This window comes from Anopheles gambiae, chromosome X, assembly GCF_943734735.2.
Source record: "Anopheles gambiae chromosome X, idAnoGambNW_F1_1, whole genome shotgun sequence".
In the NCBI taxonomy this organism is placed as follows: Eukaryota; Metazoa; Arthropoda; class Insecta; order Diptera; family Culicidae; genus Anopheles; species Anopheles gambiae.
The window spans coordinates 14,057,394-14,078,144 of NC_064600.1; the positions used below are offsets into that span (position 1 = coordinate 14,057,394).

At 46.1% G+C, this 20,751-nt stretch overlaps 3 protein-coding genes and 1 long non-coding RNA gene across 4 annotated transcripts; 3 read left to right on the plus strand and 1 right to left on the minus strand.

Annotated features, from left to right (window-relative positions):
* Positions 1–2,734: 2,734 nt before the first annotated feature.
* LOC3289751 (circumsporozoite protein) lies at positions 2,735–4,306 on the plus strand. Its single transcript, XM_061651419.1, has 3 exons — positions 2,735–3,119; positions 3,221–3,550; positions 3,638–4,306. Exons 1-3 carry the CDS (start codon positions 3,099–3,101, stop codon positions 3,890–3,892), a joined length of 606 nt encoding a protein of 201 aa, XP_061507403.1. The 5' UTR covers positions 2,735–3,098; the 3' UTR covers positions 3,893–4,306.
* A 988-nt stretch (positions 4,307–5,294) lies between these two features.
* On the plus strand, positions 5,295–7,141 carry LOC133392185 (uncharacterized). The gene is made up of 2 exons (XM_061651413.1): positions 5,295–6,021; positions 6,132–7,141. Exons 1-2 carry the CDS (start codon positions 6,003–6,005, stop codon positions 6,896–6,898), a joined length of 786 nt encoding a protein of 261 aa, XP_061507397.1. The 5' UTR covers positions 5,295–6,002; the 3' UTR covers positions 6,899–7,141.
* Positions 7,142–13,676: 6,535 nt separating this feature from the next.
* LOC1272368 (transmembrane protein 181) lies at positions 13,677–17,770 on the minus strand. The gene is made up of 5 exons (XM_311316.5): positions 16,843–17,770; positions 15,419–15,696; positions 15,211–15,313; positions 14,910–15,134; positions 13,677–14,836 (listed from the first exon to the last, which is right to left on the minus strand). The coding sequence occupies exons 1-5, from the start codon at positions 17,768–17,770 to the stop codon at positions 14,697–14,699; spliced, it is 1,674 nt and encodes a 557-aa protein (XP_311316.3). The 3' UTR covers positions 13,677–14,696.
* Positions 14,529–20,663, plus strand: LOC133395041 (uncharacterized). Its single transcript, XR_009767144.1, has 3 exons — positions 14,529–14,654; positions 14,731–15,270; positions 15,393–20,663. It is a non-coding gene; the product is annotated as an uncharacterized LOC133395041 (long non-coding RNA).
* Positions 20,664–20,751: the final 88 nt, after the last annotated feature.

Here is a 20,751-nt window from a genome sequence, read left to right on the forward strand (position 1 = left end):
CCTAAATCAGCTATAAAGTACGAGCTGGCTATTTGGGATAATATCAGGCCGAAAATACACGGACTGGAATTTCGCAGCCGCGGAATTCCGCCTGCTGAAAAATGTATGGATATGACAGTTCGGAAAAGTAGCCGTTGACCAAGGACCGTAAAGATATCAGGTCAAGTTATAAGCCCGTTTTGACAGCTAGGTGGAAGAAGAATCGACCAAGAAAACTGACAGTTAGTTTTCCGCGTTTGGCGAACGCTTCAAGTTCTCGAAGAAAAAAATCCATTTTAAATCACGGACTGTGTTCTAATAAACTAAAATATTCACCCAAATTGATCTCCAACAAATACTAAAGTGCCACAAATCCACTAAACGACCACTAAACGGCTTCTAAACGACTCAAGCACTCTACCTAAACGGAATATAGAAAGACTTCGTTTAGCAGACGGCAAACGACTCATGCATTCTAAAAATAGCAAAAAAGCTGGTGGCGCTATCTGTTGGTGGGATACCCCAACCAGCTGAGCTTCATCGCTTGGAGGAGAGCTTTCTCGTTTCCTCTGTACTGTTGTATGGTTTCGCATTGAAGTTATGCATCGCTAGAACTAGAACGGCGATACGATTGTTTAAATACTAAACTCCAACGGAAACCACCAGCACTGAAACAAGTGAGATTTGAGTAATGATCGTTGGTGTTGATACCCAGGTATCTGACCACACGACCCAAAGTGGGTTTATTATACAGGTGGGCTTATCCCGAACAATTTGACAGCCGTGCTGTAGAAAAATGAAAACGAAATGACAGGAGGGGATTCGATCATTTGTTGATGTATGCGTGAGAATTCCAATGGCTGTTTTGGTTGATGTGTCGTAGTGTGGGTGAAAAACTACGTATCACAATCGAATCCCCTCCTGTCATTCGTTCGTCCAATATGGCCTTCCCGCCAAACCTATAAGCCCACCTAGTCCATAAACCCACTTTGACACGACCATTCATATAGATTTTTGCTCAGAAAGTTAGAAGGCTATATAGGTCATGATAAGATGAAACTTGTCGAAACACATTGCAAGAAAAGGATAGCAATATAATGATGAGTTGTAATACGCCATCTATTGATCAAACCAATGAAGCTGTGGAGCTTTCATTTTTTTTATGGATATTCAATTTCCCAGTCGTTTAAGCTTAATCTGTGGCGCTTGGGTATTGACCATGCAAAACGTAAACAATCCATCAATACATATACAAGCGGAAAACCATCTGTCAAAATCGGAGCCCAGGGGGGGGATCGCCAAAAGCGCTATAACTACACCTCATTATACATTCCACCTTGCTTTTACCCTTTTTTTCAATTTCCCAAGTGACATTGGCTCGAAATTGTTTTCCCATATCTGCTCGATTAGTACTCGATACGCCTGAAATTGTGGATTTGTGTCTGATCAGGTGTGTTGAAAGCGCTAAAATTTGGTGAGTTCGTAAATTAGACTTGCTTCTATCAATTGACGATGCCGTCGAGCTCATTTTACACACATAGCTTAGATTTTTGATGAAAAACAAAAGCTAATTTTGTGTGACGTTATTTTATAAAAAATCAATATTATTTGAGTATAAAATGGCTACCTGACCAATTATAACGATAGGAAACATCATTTTCGAGCGAATCTAGAAGAAAACAACGAAACAGCCGCATCACAGTTGATTTTAAAGGCCTTTTTCTAATTTCCCTTAAACTGGTGCAGTTTAAGGGAAGTTTAAGGCTCCAGTTTAAGGGAATTTGCTCGAATTCCCGATTATTCGTGCTCGAAAATGTCAATTGGGTTGTTTCCTCAGCACGCAATGTCATCTTTGTCTTGAGCTGTCATTTCTCAATAGCACGGACCCAAATAGCCAGCTCGTACTTTATAGCTGATTTAAGGCTGTTTAACAAAAAATCGTTCCTATGTCGTACTTTGTGGCTGATTAAGAGATAGACGGTACTTTACGGAACTATGGAGCTTTTTAACAGGCACATGGTACTCTTTGGAACTTTGCGGCTGATTAGCACTATGCGTAGGGTTCATGATGGAACTTGAAGGCTTGTTAAGAAAGGGTACTGAACTTGGTGGAACTTTATAGCTTTTTAATGCATGACATCGGTACAAGGTGGCTCTTGTCAAAGTGTCAAAGACTGGTGCCGTCAATCATCTCGTTGCTGCTGCCCAAGCCAGTTAAGTTAATTGTAGGAGGAACATTATGTGAAGTGATTGTGATTGTATAGTAAATTGTGTGACATTTTGTATAATTCATGAATATTAAGGATTTAAAAATATACATATGTGTTTAAACGAAACAAATCTTGCTGTTTATTTCATCGATGACGCTTGCTTGAAAATAAAACACAAAGAAAAATAATCCCTGGCATCGTGGCATAAGGAAGCTGCTTAGGCGCTGTTTGAAAGACCCACATAGAACTTTGATGCTGTTTATCTACTGCAAAAGGCGAATTAGAGCAGCGATCTTTAGCGTGCCAAAATGAGCTGCTTAAGCAATTCTGGCTATTTGGGGATAATCGGACAGCCGGATGAACGGCCCGGGGAATGATTTTTTTTGCTACTTTGACCAGTCATTACTAATAAAATTGAAATGATAGAGTTATAATATTACTGATTTTTCTTAACTTACTATTAAAGTTGGTAATACAAAAATATTTTTTATATTTCAAAATATATTTTTTTTTACTTCCGACCGTGCTTGCCCCGCTGTGCAGTGGAAAACATGACGCCGCTGTCAAACAAATAAAACGTAAATAAAAACATAGCCTCCGATGGCGTCATATATCGCGCGCCTGGTGTTTAAATAGTTAAATAGAAATAAATAAAAACAGTAAAATAAAACTTCGATTTGTAGCTAATTTTACCAGGCCAGTGGACTTAAAAATTCTGGAAAAGGGTAGCATTTCCCAGGGGGAAAAGGTTTTCCTTTCGGGTCCGACTTGCCAACGGGCCAACAGTGCGACCGAGAACCGGGGAAGGAGTGGGCGAGAGTATGGCAACAAACCGGGGCGGTAGCACGGTGTACCTCGAAATGGACGGCCGGCGGGAGCAGCACGCCCTGCCGGAACAGGACGGCGAAAATGACGCCGATAGTGGTGAAGGCAAGCGAACCGATCGGTTATAGCAGCTGGGCCGCGTGTGGACACGTTTGTATAACACGGGTTTTTTTTTTGCATGTTCTCCTCCACCAACTTGCCGCAAGCCAACGACCAACCAGCTGACGTTTCTGCTGGAGGACAAGGAGGTGGACCACGATCTGAAGCTGATCTCGCGCAGCAAGCCGATCTCGGCGAGCCGAACGGCAGCAGCCGCGGCCGCAGCCTCCTCCACCGCCGCCGCCGCTCAACATTCCGTCAACGATGGGGCGAGCGGTAGCACCGGCGGCACGGGTGGAGGAACGCAAACGGGTGGTGGCGGAGGAGGAGGAGGAGGAGGAGGGGGCGGCGGCGGAGGAGCGAATGCTGCCGACCAGAACGGTGGATCTCAGCCGGCGGAGGGCTACGGTGGCAGTGGGGCAGCACCCACGGGAACGGTAAGTGTAGCTAGCGGATGTGTGTGTATGTGTGTGTGTGTGTGGTTTTGATTCAATTTCGGCTTGCGACGCGCTTTTTTTTTGCAGGGCGGACAATCGAACGCGCAACCGTCGACGGAAACGCGCATCGAGGATGGGAAGCTGTGGTACGAGCGGCTCTGGTTCCACCGCGGCCAGCCGGTGCACGTCGAGGGTCGGGACATACCGCGCTTTCCGGCCAACATCTCCGCGATCGGGACCGAGGCGATCTGCGTGAAGAAAACGTCCGACGGGCAGAAGGTGCGCATCTTTCTGTCGCATCTGCGCCGCGGCAAGGTGTCGATCAAGCGGCGGGCCAACTAAACTATGCGGACAATGGGAGGGAGGGAGGGAAAGAAGGGCTTTTTCGGTAGAGAGGCATGTTGGGCGTTTTTGCCGCCCGACGAGAACGAGAAGCGTTGTTTTGTGGTTTCCGAGCGCCACTGGACAAATTTGTTTGGTTAGAGATTTATAATAATTGCGTGCGTTTTTTTGTATAAGGAGATATGTGCGCTATTTGTGAGATAGGAAAAGGGCTGGGGCTGGGTGAAATAGCCAAAAACCGTACGACACTTACCCACGGGCCAAAGTCGATCTCGGATTACAGTTGAGCAATACACACACGCGCGCACACTAACAAAACCGCGAACTGCTAGGAGCTAACACGATAAAACTAAGAATTCGAGCTCGCGCTCGCTCACTCTTACCCCACGAAATACACACACGCACGCAAACACACACCAAGAGAGAAGTGTCGCCTGACTTCCTGACTGAAAAGATGTAAAAGTGCTTGAAGCCAACGGCCGGAAGTGTATAGAACCAGCGCGCGGAATTCGCAAGAAATTTCACATCCCTTGTTGTGCTCTAACGGTCTGTCGCACTACCACCAACACCATCGACACCACCACCAGCACCTCTAGCTCCACCCCCTTCGCAAATGAGATCGCACCAGCGACTAGTAATGGGCAAAACGGCTCCGACCGGCTCCAGACAATTTTGGAGCCGGCTCCGGAGCCGGCTCCGCTCCAACGGCTCCGGAGCCGGCTCCGCTCCGACGGCTCCGGAGCCGGCTCCGCTCCGAAGGCTCCGGAGCCGGCTCCGCACCAACGGCTCCAGAGCCGGTTTTAACACAAAGGACCAAAATAACTTTTTCAATGAAGTTTCAATCAAGAAACTCCGTAAATAGCGGAGTAGGTCATGTTTTAAAGAATTTACAGGGTTTATCTAGCCAATCCGGCATCGTCAAAGCGTTATCGGTCGCCGTAAATACTTTTTCGGGCGACGTAAACCCTCAATTGGGCACTGTCATCTCTATTCGAGCCTTGTGAAGTATGAATCGGGCATAGTACATATGAATGAAAGCGTCCTACTCTTGAAGGTGTCAAATCGGTCGCTCCGGTGTCCGCATTGATCCATCAAGTTGTTTAAAAATACGTATTTTGCATGTTGTTTAACTTATTATGTATTATTTTAAAATGTTTACCTAATTAAATCATCAAACATATTATATTATTAAAAAAATATAAAACTAAATTGCATTGTACGGGTTTGAAGTAAAAATTTTAAAAAAGGAATTTGAATATTTTTTTATGTGATTAAACTTAAAAATAGTGATTTTTCTTACATATCAGTTCAACTACTAGCAAAAAAGTATTGTTTTACAGCTAGAAAGCAACAAAATATAAAGTAGGCCCAATTGGTTCTGTACATTGCCCGATTCATACTTCACAAGGCCCGAATAGAAATGACAGTGCTCAATTGAGGGGTTACGTCGCCCGAAAAAGTATTTACGGCGACAGATAACGCTTTGACAATGCCGGATTGGCTAGGTAAACCCTGTATCAAAGAAGATATATTCGTTTGTTTTATTACGCTATCATACAATGATGTCTCTATTGAACCGTTAGTTCGGAGCCGTTGATCTGGAGCCGTTGAGTCGTCGCCGGCCCCGGAACGGTGGGCCTGTAGCTGGCTCCGCAGCCGTTGGAGCGGAGCCGTGAGTGCAGAGCCGTTATTCCGGAGCCGACTACGGAGCCGTTGGTGTGAAGCCGGCTCCGGAGCCGTCGGAGCAGAGCCGGCTCCGGAGCCATGGGTGCGGAGCCGGCTCCGGAGCCGTCGGAGCGGAGCCGGCTCCGGGAAAAAGTCGGAGCCGGCTCCGGAGCCGTTAGTCCGGAGCCGGCTCCGGAGCCGTTGGTGCGCTCCGAAACGCCCATCACTACCAGCGACTGTTGCCGGGAGCCGTTGGAGACGACGAAGGAGTTGAGCTTCCATTTCTGCACAGCTTCTCGAGGCGAGCGGACGTGTTTCTCCAAGCCCGTACGTGCTTTCAAGAACAAGTTCGCCAGTGTCAAGAACAAGTTGGTGTTGGTGCGTGTGTGTAGTCGCGATTGAAAAAAAATTCTTTTGATAGCGTCGCACATCTCTGTGTCCAATTATGGATCTAGGCAACAAAGGTAGGCAAAAAAGTGCACAATTTGGAAGAGTTTTCCCGCAATGATTTCCCTGCCCGGGTGGTGCGCGGTCCACTTTCCCGTCCATTTTCTAACCACACAAATTCACACAGACGCCACCGGCTCGGATTCGTCGAACGATGATTTGGCGTCGCCGAGCTTTTTTGATTTGTCATCGCCGATCTCGTCAATCTCGCCGATGGAAACGGAGGACGGGCCGGCGGCTTCGGCCTCACCCATTCCGCCGATGTCGGCGTCCCCGGAGCAGCAGCTGATGGATTTGTCGGTGGGCGGCGGGCAACCGGCGCGTCCACCGACGCGCCGACCGACGCGCAGAACGGCGATGACGACCGGGGCAGGGCCGGTGGACGCATCAGCGTCCTTTACGCGCCCGGTAGTGCTGCAGGACGAAGTGAGGTTGCGCTTGATAGAGCGTCACTACAGTGCGGTCAACTCGCGGCCCGACACGATTTTGGTGATCGTACACCCCCCGCCGATGGGTGCCGCGGGCCGCAGCGCGACACCGGCGCCCCCGCCAATGGGTGCCGCGGGCCGCAGCGCAACATCGTCGCGGCAGGCGGGGGATGGTTCGGGCGCGATCCGGCATCGTCGGCACAGTACGGTCGGCACATCGACGGCGGCAGGCGGGCAGCTGCGGCGATCCAGGCGCACGGGGCGCGAGACGGTGATGCCCCAGCTGGACGACATGGCGGCGGTGGAGTGGGAAGACACGCGCAGCGGTTTGTTCTCGCCGCGCCCGGTACGCTGGACGCCACTGCCGGCCGCTGCCGACCAGCAGGCAGAGGCGGCTAGCGACGACGAAATCATTGCGCGCAAGCAGCGCCAAGCGGACTCGGAGAAGGAGAACAAGCGCGAGTGAGCGCTTGTGTTCCGGAGGACGTTTTTTTTACTTAATGCGTTGATGAACTGCTTTCTTGCATAGAAATGAACTATCAAAAAATCGTTAATTTGAATTCAGGCCTCAATCGACACACAACCATTTTAAGATGCTAAGCGAGCCCGTTTGTGAGACACCCGATGTGCCATGACGAACAATGTGAATTACCAATAAAGATGAGTTCAACTACAAAGGTGTGTCGCTTGTGGGGCACCTGAAAAGCAACTGTTGTTTGATGATTTTTATTGAACTTTTTGTATTCTTTGCATCCCCGATCACATTCGAACGCAACATTAGGGAAATAACTATCATGTTAAATAGTCGCACATTTTTTAGCTTTTTCTAAAATCTCAACGGTAATAGGCACAAAGCACACAGGAGATAGGATGTGGGATTAAAATGATTTTTTTAAATTAAGTTTTCTCAAACAAAAGCTAAATCTCCTGAATGCATGTTGCTGCTCCATCCATCTCACATAATAAAGCTTAAAATATGAAATCTGCATGTACACGGTACTCTCCACACGCATGCCTTACCTTCGGGTCGTGATGAAAAGCAATTGGATAAGGTGTGTAACGGTTTATTTGAAATCCTATAGGTGATCCACGTGTTTTATCTCACCTGTCGAAAGCATGAGCACAAGACACGCTGAACAATGGCGCAAAGTAAGAACGGTGCCAACAGAGATACACACCTGTGGTAGTGACGATGAGAGGAGACTGAAATTGTATCGGAGACATACCCGCACCAGGTCCGAATGCCGTTCCGAATCCGAAACAGTTCCTGGTACTGTTCCAGAAAATAAATGTAACCGAGAGCTATTTCTGGATCTCTGGATCTGTGTGGATCTGTGGTTCATGATCGATTCCAGGATCGGTATGGGTTCAGAATCAGTTCCAGGTCTTTTATAGGTTTACTTTCAGTTCCAGGACCGGTATAGGACCAGTGTCAGTTCCAAATCCGATATGAATTCAGTATCAGTGTCAGGTCCGGTATAAGTTCATGATAGGTTCCAGGACCGGTATGGGTTCATGATAGGTTCCGGGACCGGTATGGGTTCATGATAGGTTCCGGAACCGGTATGGGTTCATAATCGAATCCAGGACCAGTATGGATTCATGATAAGTTCTCGGACCGGTATGGGTTCATCATCGAATCCAGGACCACCCAAGCGCCACAGATTAGGCTTAAACGACTGGAAAATTGAATATCCATAGAAAAAAAATGAAAGCTCCACAGCTTCATTGGTTTCATCAATAGATGGCGTATTACAACTCATCATTATATTGCTATCCTTTTCTTGCAATGTGTTTCGACAAGTTTCATCTAATCATGACCTATATAGCCTTCTCACTTTCTGAGCAAAAATCTACATGAATGGTCGTGTGGTCAGATACGTGGGTATCAACACCAACGACCATTACTCAAATCCAAGGTGTGTTTATTAAGGAGGTGAATTGTTAGCGCGTTTTCCGGGTGCCATCATTGAGTATTGTTATGTCAAATCGCATACAATTTTCTATACCCCCCTCCAGCCCTCCCCGATTTTAATACCGGAGCCCCCAGTATTGTTATGTCAAGTCGTGAAATGTCAATTTGCTCTGAAGCACTTCACCTCCTAATATCCATACACCTTGACTCAAATCTCACTTGCTTCAGTGCTCGTGATTTCCGTTGGAGTTTAGTATTTAAACAATCGTATCGCCGTTCTAGTTCTAGCGATGCATCCCAAATAGCCAGCTCGTACTTTATAGCTGATTTGGGGCTGTTTTACGAAAAATCGGGCCGATGTCGTACTTTGTGGCTGATTAAGAGATGAAACAGTACTTGGTGGAACCATAAAGCTTTTTAACTAGCACCCGGTACTCTTTGGAACTTTGCGGCTGATTAGCACTATGTGTAGGGTTCATGGTAGAACTTTAAGGCTTGTTAAGAATGTGTACCGAACTTGGTGGAACTTTATAGCTTTTTAATGCATGACATCGGTACAAGGTGGGTCTTGTCAAAGTGTCAAAGACAGACGCCGTCAATCATCTCATTGCTGCTGTACAAGTAAGATAAGTTAATTGAAGAAGGAATATTGAGTGAAGTGATTGTGATTTTTTAGTAAACTATGTAAAATTATGTGAAATTAAAGAGCTTTTGGAGTTTTAAAATAAACATGCACATAACAAAACACAAATCGTGTTGTTTATTTCATTGATGACGCCTTGCTTGAAAATAAAACACAAAGAAAAATAATCCCTGGCACCGTAGCATAATGAAGCTGCTTAGGCGCTGTTTGAAAGACCCGCATAGAACTTTGATGCTGTTTATCTACTGCAAAAGGCGAATTAGAGCAGCGATCTTTAGCGTGCCAAAATGAGCTGCTTAAGCAATTCTGGCTATTTGGGATAACTTCAATGCGAAACCATACAACAGTACAGCGGAAATGAGAAAGCTCTCCTCCAAGCGATGAAGCTCAACTGGTTGGGGTATCCAACCAACAGATAGCGCCACCAGCTTTTTCTCTATTTTTAGAATGCATGAGTCGTTTGCCGTCTGCTAAACGAAGTCTTTCTATATTCCGTTTAGGTAGAGAACTTGAGTCGTTTAGAAGCCGTTTAGTGGTCGTTTAGTGGATTTGTGGCACTTGGGCAGTATGGGTTGATGATAGGTTCCAAGACCAGTATGGGTTAATGATAGGTTCCTGGGCATGAATGGGTTCAGTTTCAGTTCCAGGACCGATATGGGTTGATGAAAGGTTCCAGGACCAGTATTGGTTCATGATAGGTTCTAGGGCAGGTATGGTTTCATGATAGGTTCCACGACCGGTATGAGTTCATGATAGGTTCCAGGGCAGGTATGGATTCATGATAGGTTCCAGAGCAGGTATGGATTCATGATAGGTTCCAGGGCAAGTTTGGGTTGATGATAAGTTCTAGGGCCGGTTTGGGTTCACGATTGGCTTTACAGGGTTTTTCAAGCCACTTCAATGTTGAAACTGAAAATTTCAATCACGTTAAATGTATGCTGAAGGCTGCACGGGTGAATTCAAGTCTGAAAAGCCAGTTCAATACAAAAAGTTTTGTTTTCAAAATCGTTAAACTATTTTTCAATTTCGGTATAAGCCAAGGACCGTAAAGATATCAGGTCAAGTTATAAGCCCGTTTTGACAGCTAGGTGGAAGAAGAATCGACGAAGAAAACTGACAGTTAGTTTTCCGCTTTTGGCGAACGCTTCAAGTTCTCGAAGGAAAAATTCCATTTTAAATCACGGACTGTGTTGTAGTACACTAAAATATTCACCCAAATTGATCTCCACCAAATATTGACCATGCAAAACGTAAACAATCCATCAATACATATACAAGCGGAAAACCATCTGTCAAAATCGGAGCCCTGGGGGGGGGGGGGGGGAGGATCACCAAAAGCGCTATAACTACACCTCATTATACATTCCACCTTGCCGTTGACAGTTTGTACATGGGTTTGACAGCATGCAGAATTCCGCGGCCGCGAAACTCCGGTCCTTATATTTTCGGCCTCATATTCGAAGCAGGGGCGCTACCCCCCAAATAGCCAGCTCGTACTTTATAGCTGATTTAGGGCTGTTTAACGAAAAATCGTTCCGATGTCGTACTTTGTGGCTGATTAAGAGATAGACGGTACTTTGCGGAACTATGGAGCTTTTTAACAGGCACATGGTACTCTTTGGAACTTTGCGGCTGATTAGCACTATGCGTAGGGTTCATGATGGAACTTGAAGGCTTGTTAAGAAAGGGTACTGAACTTGGTGGAACTTTATAGCTTTTTAATGCATGACATCGGTTCAAGGTGGCTCTTGTCAAAGTGTCAAAGACGGACGCCGGCAATAATCTCATTGCTGCTGCATAAGTTAGATTCGTTACTTGAAGAATGAATATTGAGTGAAGCGATTGTGAATTATCAGTAAATTGTGTAAAAATTTGTGTAATTTATCAATACAAAAGATTTAAAAATATACATATGTGTTTAAACCAAACAAATTTTGTTGTTTATTTCATCGATGACGCTTGCTTGAAAATAAAACACAAAGAAAAATAATCCCTGGCATCGTGGCATAAGGAAGCTGCTTAGGCGCTGTTTGAAAGACCCACATAGAACTTTGATGCTGTTTATCTACTGCAAAAGGCGAATTAGAGCAGCGATCTTTAGCGTGCCAAAATGAGCTGCTTAAGCAATTCTGGCTATTTGGGCCGTGTAGCCAGCGACTCAACCCTAATAGCCAAAACTGCTTAAGCAGCCAATTTTGGGATGCTAAAGATCGCTGCTTGAATTCGCCTTTTGCAGTAGATGCCCAAATAGCCAGCTCGTACTTTATAGCTGATTTGGAGCTGTTTAACAAAAAATAAAAAAAAAAATAATTTCAAAAATTAACAAAAAAATGTCGTACTTTGTGGGTGGTTAAGAGATAAACGGTACTTTGCGGAACTATGGAGCTTTAGGCCGAACAGGCACTCGGTACTCTCAGGAACCTTGTGGCTGCCCAAATAGCCAGCTCGTACTTTATAGCTGATTTAGGGCTGTTTAACGAAAAATCGTTCCAATGTCGTACTTTGTGGCTGATTAAGAGATAGACGGTACTTTGCGGAACTATGGAGCTTTTTAACAGGCACATGGTACTCTTTGGAACTTTGCGGCTGATTAATACTATGTGTAGGGTTCATGATGGAACTTTAAGGCTTGTTAAGAACGTGTACCGAACTTGGTGAAACTTCATAGCTTTTTAATGCATGACATCGGTACAAGGTGGGTCTTGTCAAAGTGTCAAAGACTGACGCCGTCAATCATCTCATTGCTGCTGTACAAGTTAGATGAGTTCTTTGAAGAAGGGATTTTGAAGGAAGTGATTGGGATTGTTCATTAAATTGTGATACGTTTCGTGTAATTTATGAATATTAAGGGTATAAAAATATACACATGTACACAAACAAAACAAATCCTGTTGTTTATTTCATCGATGACACTTGCTTGAAAATAAAACACAAAGAAAAATAATCCCCGCCACCGTAGCTTAAGGAAGCTGCTTAGGCGCTATTTAGAAGGACCGCCTGGAACTTTGATGCTGTTTATCTACTGCAAAAGGCGAATTAGAGCAGCGATCTTTAGCGTGCCAAAATGAGCTGCTTAAGCAATTCTGGCTATTTGGGTGATTAGCCTAGTGTGTATGGTTCACGAAGGAACATGAAGGCTTTTTCAGAAGGTGTGGAGAATTGACGCCCAGTCTTTGACACTTTGACAAGAGCCACCTCGTACCGATGTCACCCAAATAGCCAGCTCGTACTTTATAGCTGATTTAGGGCTGTTTAACGAAAAATCGTTCCAATGTCGTACTTTGTGGCTGATTAAGAGATAGACGGCACTTTGCGGAACTATGGAGCTTTTTAACAGGCACATGGTACTCTTTGGAACTTTGCGGCTGATTAACACTATGTGTAGGGTTCATGATGGAACTTTAAGGCTTGTTAAGAACGTGTGCCGAACTTGGTGGAACTTCATAGCTTTTTAATGCATGACATCGGTACAAGGTGGGTCTTGTCAAAGTGTCAAAGACAGACGCCGCCAATCATCTCATTGCTGCTGTACAAGTTAGATTAGTTCTTTGAAGAAGGGATTTTGAAGGAAGTGATTGTGATTGTACAGTAAATTGTGATACGTTTCGTGTAATTTATGAATTTTAAGGATTGAAAAATATACACATGTACACAAACAAAACAAATCCTGTTGTTTATTTCATCGATGACGCTTGCTTGAAAATAAAACACAAAGAAAAATAATCCCCGGCACCGTAGCTTAAGGAAGCTGCTTAGGCGCTATTTAGAAGGACCGCCTGGAACTTTGATGCTGTTTATCTACTGCAAAAGGCGAATTAGAGCAGCGATCTTTAGCGTGCCAAAATGAGCTGCTTAAGCAATTCTGGTTAATTGGGCATGCATTAAAAAGCTATGTAGTTCCACCAAGTTCGGTACGCTTTCTTAACAAGCCTTCAAGTTCCATCATGAACCATACACATCAGGCTAAACAGCCGCAAGATTCAAAAGAGTACCGAGTGCTTGTTAAAAAGCTTTATGGTTCCACCAAGTACCGTTTCATCTCTTAGACCCGTGTCTGTGCTCCATCGGATGCGATTTTATCGGAAGGCCTGTCAAAATTTTATATGGGATTTGTCAGATAACGTTGGACGTGTGATTTCGTCGTACGACAGAATCAAAAATTTTTGATTTCGTCGGACGCCGCATCCGATTTTATCTGTCAAACTAAATGTTTGGTGTTTTGTAGGAACAATCTCAACTTAATTTTTCATAATCGTTATATTATTAAAATCATCCAAATAATCGCAATATTATACGAAAAAGCGTTTGACAGCACGTGCGATAAAATCGCATGCGATGGACACAGACACGGGCCTTAATCACCCACAAAGTACGACATCGGAATGATTTTTCGTTAAACAGCCCCAAATCAGCTATGGAGTCCGAGCTGGCTATTTGGGCAGTTTCTTGGAGTAGGGTTATCTAACCTGGCGCTCTAGCAGCAATCGAACACGACATCGAACATGAAAAATGTATGGGATTTGAAATGTTCGATTTGTTGGTTAGCAATGTTTTTCATTTTCGATGTCGTGTTCGATTGCTGCTAGAGCGCTGCGTAAGTTGCAAATGACTTGAAGCAACGTTCTGCAGGGAATCAGCATAAACCATATCAATTCGGTGAGATACAAATGAACTTCCATCCACCACTTAGATTAGTCGTTATTTTATTTCATACATTATCTAATTGATGATTACATCGCAACCGTGAACCAGATATTTCTATATTACTGGACCTTGGTACGTGAGTCGGAATAATTCACATACCAGAAGTTTAATTGTTCTATTTTCCTATTTTCACTTTCTCTTTCTCTCTCTCGCTCTCTCGCTCTCTCTCTCTCCTTTCTCTCTCTCGCTCTCTCTCTCTCTCTGTATCTTTCTCTCTTACTCCTTTTCTCGCTCTCTATCTTGACTTTCTGCAAACAATTATTATCTTAGTTTCGCTAACGAACTTCATGTATTCATGCCAACCCGTGCGTACTTGAATGTTTATTCTTGCCTTAAAATTTTGGGAATGGGAGTAACCGGGTGGTTAACGTTTACTAGGCAAAAAGAAACTCAGACTCACACGCACACTCACACACGCACACGCACACACACGTACATTTACATAGTTTGTAACAACTAGACCTGCACACGCATATATCTGGCTGCAATTGGTTTAAAGATTGATTAGAATCGTTCTAGCAATGTCGAGGGAGCAAAGGGAGGAAAATGCCTGTTTTGCCAAAATTGTCGTCCGTTGGGTACACCGCTGCAAGCCGGCTGTCATTCGATGGCGCGTGAGAAACGCACCCGGGTTAAGGTAAACGGGCGCGTGCACGCCTCCGCCACGAAAACCAGCTGTCACAGAACGTAAACAAAGCGGGCTGTCCCTGTAAACAACCGCGTATCGTGGGCTGCACCAAAGCCGGAAAATGCATAAAAACGAGTGTGGTTGAAACTAATTGACGCGTTCACAACGTATTCTCTGTGGTGTCAACCTAATTAATTACCCTGCTTGAAAATGTCCTACCCTGGATGGCACCTACGCTGGCAGCGCATCAACCCGGACCGACAACGACACGAACCAAATGAACTGGGCGGCACGGACTCTTTTGCCGCCGGGTAAAGGAAGAGATGGGAATAGTAAGTTGCGCGTAATCTGCGCCAGTGGTGTCGCCAGTCGCCTTAATCGCTATCGTAATCGTTTCCCTTTCGGCAGGCGGAGTTCAGCGGCCGGCGGCTTTCCTCGTCCGAACCGTACATCACCTCCTCGTCCGAGTCGTTGATCATCGAGAACGTTGGATTATCCTTCGCTATGATCGGTTCTGCAAGGGCACCATGTGGAAAATAGAGAGAGGCGTGCTATTTTGCGTGTGAGCAAAGAGCCGACAAGCTTACCGTGCACGGCCGGACCGCTCGGCGAGTAGACGTAGGCCATCGCGTACAGATAGAAGTTCAGCAAACCGTAGAAGCACATAAACTGGGCCGAGCTTTTGTAGCTCGTGTACAGCTGCGCAATGAAGTTGTCTTCGAGCGTGTCGAAGCCGAAATGTTGCATCGTGACGATCAGCGAAATTGACAGCACGATCAGCATCAGCAGGGTGAGGATTTTTAGTCGCATATCTGCATTTGAAACAAAAAAACGAACGCGGTGAACAGTTTTGAAAATGCAGGATGAACCCCCTTCCCCCTTCCTTACCGAAATATGGCATCGATCGGAGCTCGGAGTACGCCTTCAGCATCAGCAGTCCCAGATAGAGTAAGTACATGGCGCCCGCAATCGATACGAACACCTTTAAACCCTGCGAAGCCGCCAAAGCGAGGAGAAACAGTGTTTGAAAGGCAAAATTAGTAACGTTTTTTCTCTTCTTTTGCTTTAAGGTCGGTTTCCGCTCCCGCCGACGTACGTTATAGTTTTCCGAGTCCTCGAAATGGCTGTACGTTGGGTCGTTCAGCTCATCGCACTTCTCCCAGATGCCGAGCACCACGGCGCACAGCCAGATCGGCAGCACGACGATCAGCTTCGGCAGGTAGAAGGTAAGCAGCTTGCGCTCGTTCTGCCGCAGCCCGTGGTACACGCACAGCCAGAACATGAGAATGCCGCAGAGGAAGGTGGTCTGGAGCAGGGCGTCGATCATGCCCGGCAGCCAGCTGTTCGCGATGAAGATGAGCGGAAACAGCGGATCTGTAACGGGAAAGGGAGTTTGAATGTGAATGGTAGCATCGCCGCCACCTTTTGATGCTTTTCAGTGGTTCATTTCAATAGCAAGCATGACTGCTACTACGTCCAGTTTCTTTTTAGCTACTTTAAAACATGTAAAACATGCTATCAGGCTACTAAAAGCGCAACCAATGCTGCAAAATTTCACTGTCAATGTCATAATACTGACTGAAACAAAATCTATTTTAGCGTCACGTACTCAATTGTGATAATCAGAGATAATGCTCAACAAGTTGTTGTGTTCAATACATTCTTCGTGACATTTTTGCGACCAACGCTTGGTCAGTCACTGTGTGATGACTTTTTTTTTACTGTGATCAGTTCTGCAAAATCTCACTGACATAGTCATGACTAATTCCGACTGAAACAAAATCATGTCAGCGTCACGAGGATCACACACGAGGATGTCATCATAGGAGAGGATCAGAGGTGAGACCATCACATGCTTGGTGACATTTTGTGCTCATTCAATTGGTCGCGACATTTTCTGTCGGTGTACATCACAATAGTCATGGATATGCGATGCGTGCGAGTGGTTTTAAGAAACAAAATGAGCATGGTTTCTCGCTCTGTTTGACTCGACAGTCCACCAGACAGAGACAACCAGACAGAGCGAGAAAGCAAGCATTTTGCTGTGTGGGACCGCGCGCCAAGTATATTCCAAGCTTGTCGTGATTATCATTGGGAGAAAATGTCATGACCAAGTGAGGGACCAAGAGTTAATTGCTATAAAAAATGTCACCAAGCATGTGATTGGTTCACCAGCTGTTTGAGTCTCACCACTGATCATCACAGTTTTGTACGTGAGCTGATTTGATCTTCGTTTCAGGCATGAGAGTTGGTGATTGAAGCAGTGGCATGTGACAGCACTGTTCACAGCCATAAAAAAGTAATGATTATGCTTGCGCCGGCATAGTCAGTCAGAGTATCCCGTTGGACACAAGCATTCGCATTTAGCGCTCGGCATGTCATGACGCACTTTCATGGAGTTTCGGCAACGAACATCAAGTTACCACATCAAGCTGATGGTCGTGACATTTTGCAGCAATGAGTACAACCAAGGTTACCCGAAGCAACGTACATAATCGAGACGAAAAAAAGTGTACGTACTGTTAAACAGCAGCAGCAGCGGCAACAGTATCGAGAGCCACTTCTGCTCGATCGACCAGTCGCCCATCGGGTACTTCCGCAGCGTGTGAGCAAACCAGCACGTGATGATGAACGTGAACAGCACGAAGATGAACCGGAACCAGATCTCGATCTGCGTGAACGCGGGATTGTACGACTTGAAGTAGAACTGCACGGTCCGGATGTTGTACCGCTGGTGGAACGCCTCCAGCCCGTAGAACTGCACCGTCACGATGTAGTGCGCGTAGTCGAGGAAGCCGATGTGCAGCACGGTAAACTCGTCGCACTCCTCGTAGCTGCAGGACAGGTGGCGGGTGCGGTTCCGCACGTCCGTGCCGCCATTGTGCGCGCCGCCGTACACCGGCATCGGCTTGTGGTCGACTGTCAGCCCCTCGATCTGCACGCTCAGGTGGAACTTTTTGTCCACCATCTCGTCGTCCGTGTTGTCGGTCGTCAGCTTGGCAATGATCCACAGCTGCTGCGAGTAGGTGGTCAGCAGCGGGGTGCGCATCACAAACGGGCCGCGGGCCAGGTAGGCGCCCGGTGCCCCGTCGCCGGCCGCCGCCGCCACCGTGCCGTTCGGCTGCAGCGAGCCGCCGCTCACCTTGCTCATCACCGTGATGGGCGGGCCGGCCAGCCCGATGAAGATGCCGAGCCCGAAGCAGGCGAAAAAGGCTAGGAAGACGGTCGCGAACTCGCGCTTGTTCATCGAGTACAGCCGCATGTGGACGGACCGCTCGCACCGGTCGTGATGGTACGCCGGGGCGATGTATTTGTTGAACTCGCTGAACAGATCGCTGAACTGGGCGAGACTCTGGCGCAACCGGAGGCACATCCCGGCGGGCGTGACGTACGAGTAGCCCAGCTTGGACGCATCCTCCGGCGGTTTGGACGCGCTGGAGGCAGCCATCGTACCGACCTGCCTATTGTTCGGTTGGTGGTGGTGGCGGTGGTGGTTGCTGCGGTTGATTGGGTTTGAGCCCGGTGGTGCCCGATTCCGATGCCGTCTGGCGCACTTTGGGGCAGCTACTGCGGGCAGCGCAAGGTACGAGCGACACCGTACCGTGTTGACATATGTTAAATATGTTGATGTTGAGCCGTGCCAGCCCGCACTGCCGCCTCGGCTCGCACTCGGCTCTCAAAAATAATGATTTGCGCCTCCTTACACGTATGCCATCGGTCGAGGCTGTGAAAACAGTGCCGTTTTTTGGGGTTTCGGGCGCGTGTTACACTTCACTTCACGTTGCAGTATTCTACCTTTTTCGTGGGCTAATGATTTTCGACGTCGCAATTAGTTCACATTATCTGCCTAGAAAGGGAGAGGGTGCACAATCACACACACACACACATACAGATGCACACGCGGGATGAGAGCCACTGTTTTGTGTTGCACTGTGTCCTCTGTCCGAGCGAAACCCCGTGGTCGCTTCGGATACTCCTAACGCGGAGCATGCGCATTCCCTATAGAGCCCACAGAAGAGGGGAAAAAATCGAGGAACGCTTGCATGCGTGTGACAAGCGAAAATGTAAACTTGCTGTAACACTGTTGTTGTGGAATTATGTGGAATGTACGTTACATGGTATCAAGAAGCGATGGATGATTTGTAAAATTATAAGAACAGCTTGTAAGTCTACCATTAATTTATTATAAATGAAACAAAATGTACAACACACAGACAGGCGACACACTGCAGTGGCATTTATTTATCGATTTAGTGTTTGAATTGATCATTTTCGAGCAGTCAGTGCAAACTTTAGTATCTCAAAGCACAAGCGGGCGAACAGTGAAAGCTTGCAGTAGACTGCTCGAAATCAATTTTTGAATTGAAGCTTTTGGCTTCTCACTGTTGAAGCTTAAAAAAAACTAGAAGAAAACTTGAAAAAGCGAATGTGAAAAAACAGATGATATTTCCTTTTCTTTCTGTATTATGTATAGCGCAACGTCAATAGTAAACAGTAAAGAAAAAAGCTCTTAGTATCTGCTGATGTATGAAAGGATACATAGACACAGGGGTTGAAATTGAAATACAATCTAGCAAGTAATCAAAACTGGCAAAAATGTGGCTGTGTTGAAAACAATCAACTAAAATGATGATGCTAGAGAAAGGTAAAACTGGAAGCTATTCTGCAAAATTGTAGAAGGGCTTGAAATTTATGTAAAGCCGTTCGAAAGTTTAGTAAAAGCAAAAGTTTAAATACACAACTATCAGGGGTTAAAATTCTCTCTCTCTCTTTCTCTCTCTCTCTCTCTCTCTCTCTTTCTCTCTCTCTCTCTCTTGTTGTTCTGCTCACTATGGAGCATGTCGCCGTGACATGCCCGGCCAAGGTCTCGCTTCACACCTTCTTGGAGGGGCATGAGTCCGGCATCCTCATGGCATGCCCTAGCCATCGTATCCTGCCAGCGTTCGCCACCGTCAGGATGCTTGGTTCGCCGTATATCTCAGCAAGATTGTGGTTTATCCTTCTCCTTCAAACTCTATGCTAGAACACACCGCCAAGGATGGCCCGGATGATGCGTCGCTCAAACACGTCCAGAGCATTTGCATCCTCCGCTCGAATAGTCCAAGACTTGTATCCATAGAGGAACACCGGATGAATCAATGTGCGATATATCTCAGATTTCGTGCGGGCTCAAAGTCTTTTGGATGTCAGCAGTCGGTGAAGCCCATAGTATGCACGATTCTCCTGCATAATGCGTCTCCGGATTTCGCTGCTGATGTCGTTGTCTGAAGTAACGACCGTCCCAAGATAGCAGAACTCTTCTATCATTTCCAGGGTAGTCGCCATCAACTAATACACTACGTTCCAGTTGGGCCTTATCACGGACTGAGTCTCCGCCAAGCAGATACTTCGTCATTGATTCTCAAATCCAATTCTTGCTACTTCGCGTTTGAGTCGGGTGTACGCCTCACAAACAGTCGCTGTCGTCGAATTACACCTTCCAGGGCGATGAAGAGCAGACAGGAGAGTCCGCCACCAGTGCCTCAGACCCCTGTGAGATTTGAACGATTCCGACGTCTAGTTCGATACTCTCACCTTGCACTGTACCCCGGTCATGGTAGTGTTGGTCATGAATATTTCGTTGAGATTCATTCATATGAATTTTCAGTGATGAGTGATTCGAATCTTGAGTCGCATCTTCAAAGATTCATGAATCTCTAAAGATTCACGAATCTTCAAAGATTACGAATTTGTAGCAAGGGTCGCAAGTCTGCAAAACAGGATATGGCACAGTATCTTGTAGACGGCATTGAGGACTGTGATGGCACTAAAATTCGAGAGTACCAGCCTGTAACCCTTTTTGTAGACTGAATGAATGACACCCAGCTTCCACTCCTCCGGTAGTTCCTCCTGCTCCCAGATTTTCATGATCAGCTGATGCATTTCGAAAAATCCTCCGGTCCCATTTTGAAGAGCTCGGCCGCCAGTCCATCACTGCCAGCAGACTTATTACTTTGAAGCTGGTTGATGGCGCTGGAAATCTCATCCAGAGATGGCGAAGGCATCTCGTCATCTGCATCATTGATGTCGCTGTTGTTGCTGCTATCCTGCTGTTGCAGTGGTGGTTGCCTATTCTGGTTGTTATTCTGCCACTTGCACCAGCCTTGAAAGCCTGGCGTTTGCTTTTTGTTGTTACCTGTTTCTATAATGCAATTTGATTGATCATGAAATGTATGTTTGAATTGTTTCTGAAAGTAGTGAAACGCCCTTTACATCATTAAGTTAAGAGTTGACTGGTCAATACTAAATTGTTAAATTTTGCGTTGCGTATTAAACAGACATTCTCAGCTAATAAAAAAAAACAACAATTCGGATGCTTTTCTGCAGCGCGGCAACAAATATCACAAAATAATGCGCCAGTGGAGTGAAAACGAGCAGCGACCCAGAACG

Excerpts from the sequence above, each read along its gene's own strand:
- LOC3289751 (XM_061651419.1), top strand. The coding sequence starts at position 3,099 with ATGACGCCGATAGTGGTGAAG. Across the intron at positions 3,120-3,220 it reads TGACGCCGATAGTGGTGAAG|CCAACGACCAACCAGCTGAC; the intron begins GCAAGCGAACCG and ends ACTTGCCGCAAG. Across the intron at positions 3,551-3,637 it reads GGGCAGCACCCACGGGAACG|GGCGGACAATCGAACGCGCA; the intron begins GTAAGTGTAGCT and ends TTTTTTTTGCAG.
- LOC1272368 (XM_311316.5), bottom strand. The coding sequence starts at position 17,770 with ATGGCTGCCTCCAGCGCGTCCAAACCGCCGGAGGATGCGTCCAAGCTG. Across the intron at positions 15,697-16,842 it reads GCTGCTGCTGCTGTTTAACA|ATCCGCTGTTTCCGCTCATC; the intron begins GTACGTACACTT and ends TTCCCGTTACAG. Across the intron at positions 15,314-15,418 it reads AGGACTCGGAAAACTATAAC|GGTTTAAAGGTGTTCGTATC; the intron begins GTACGTCGGCGG and ends GCGGCTTCGCAG.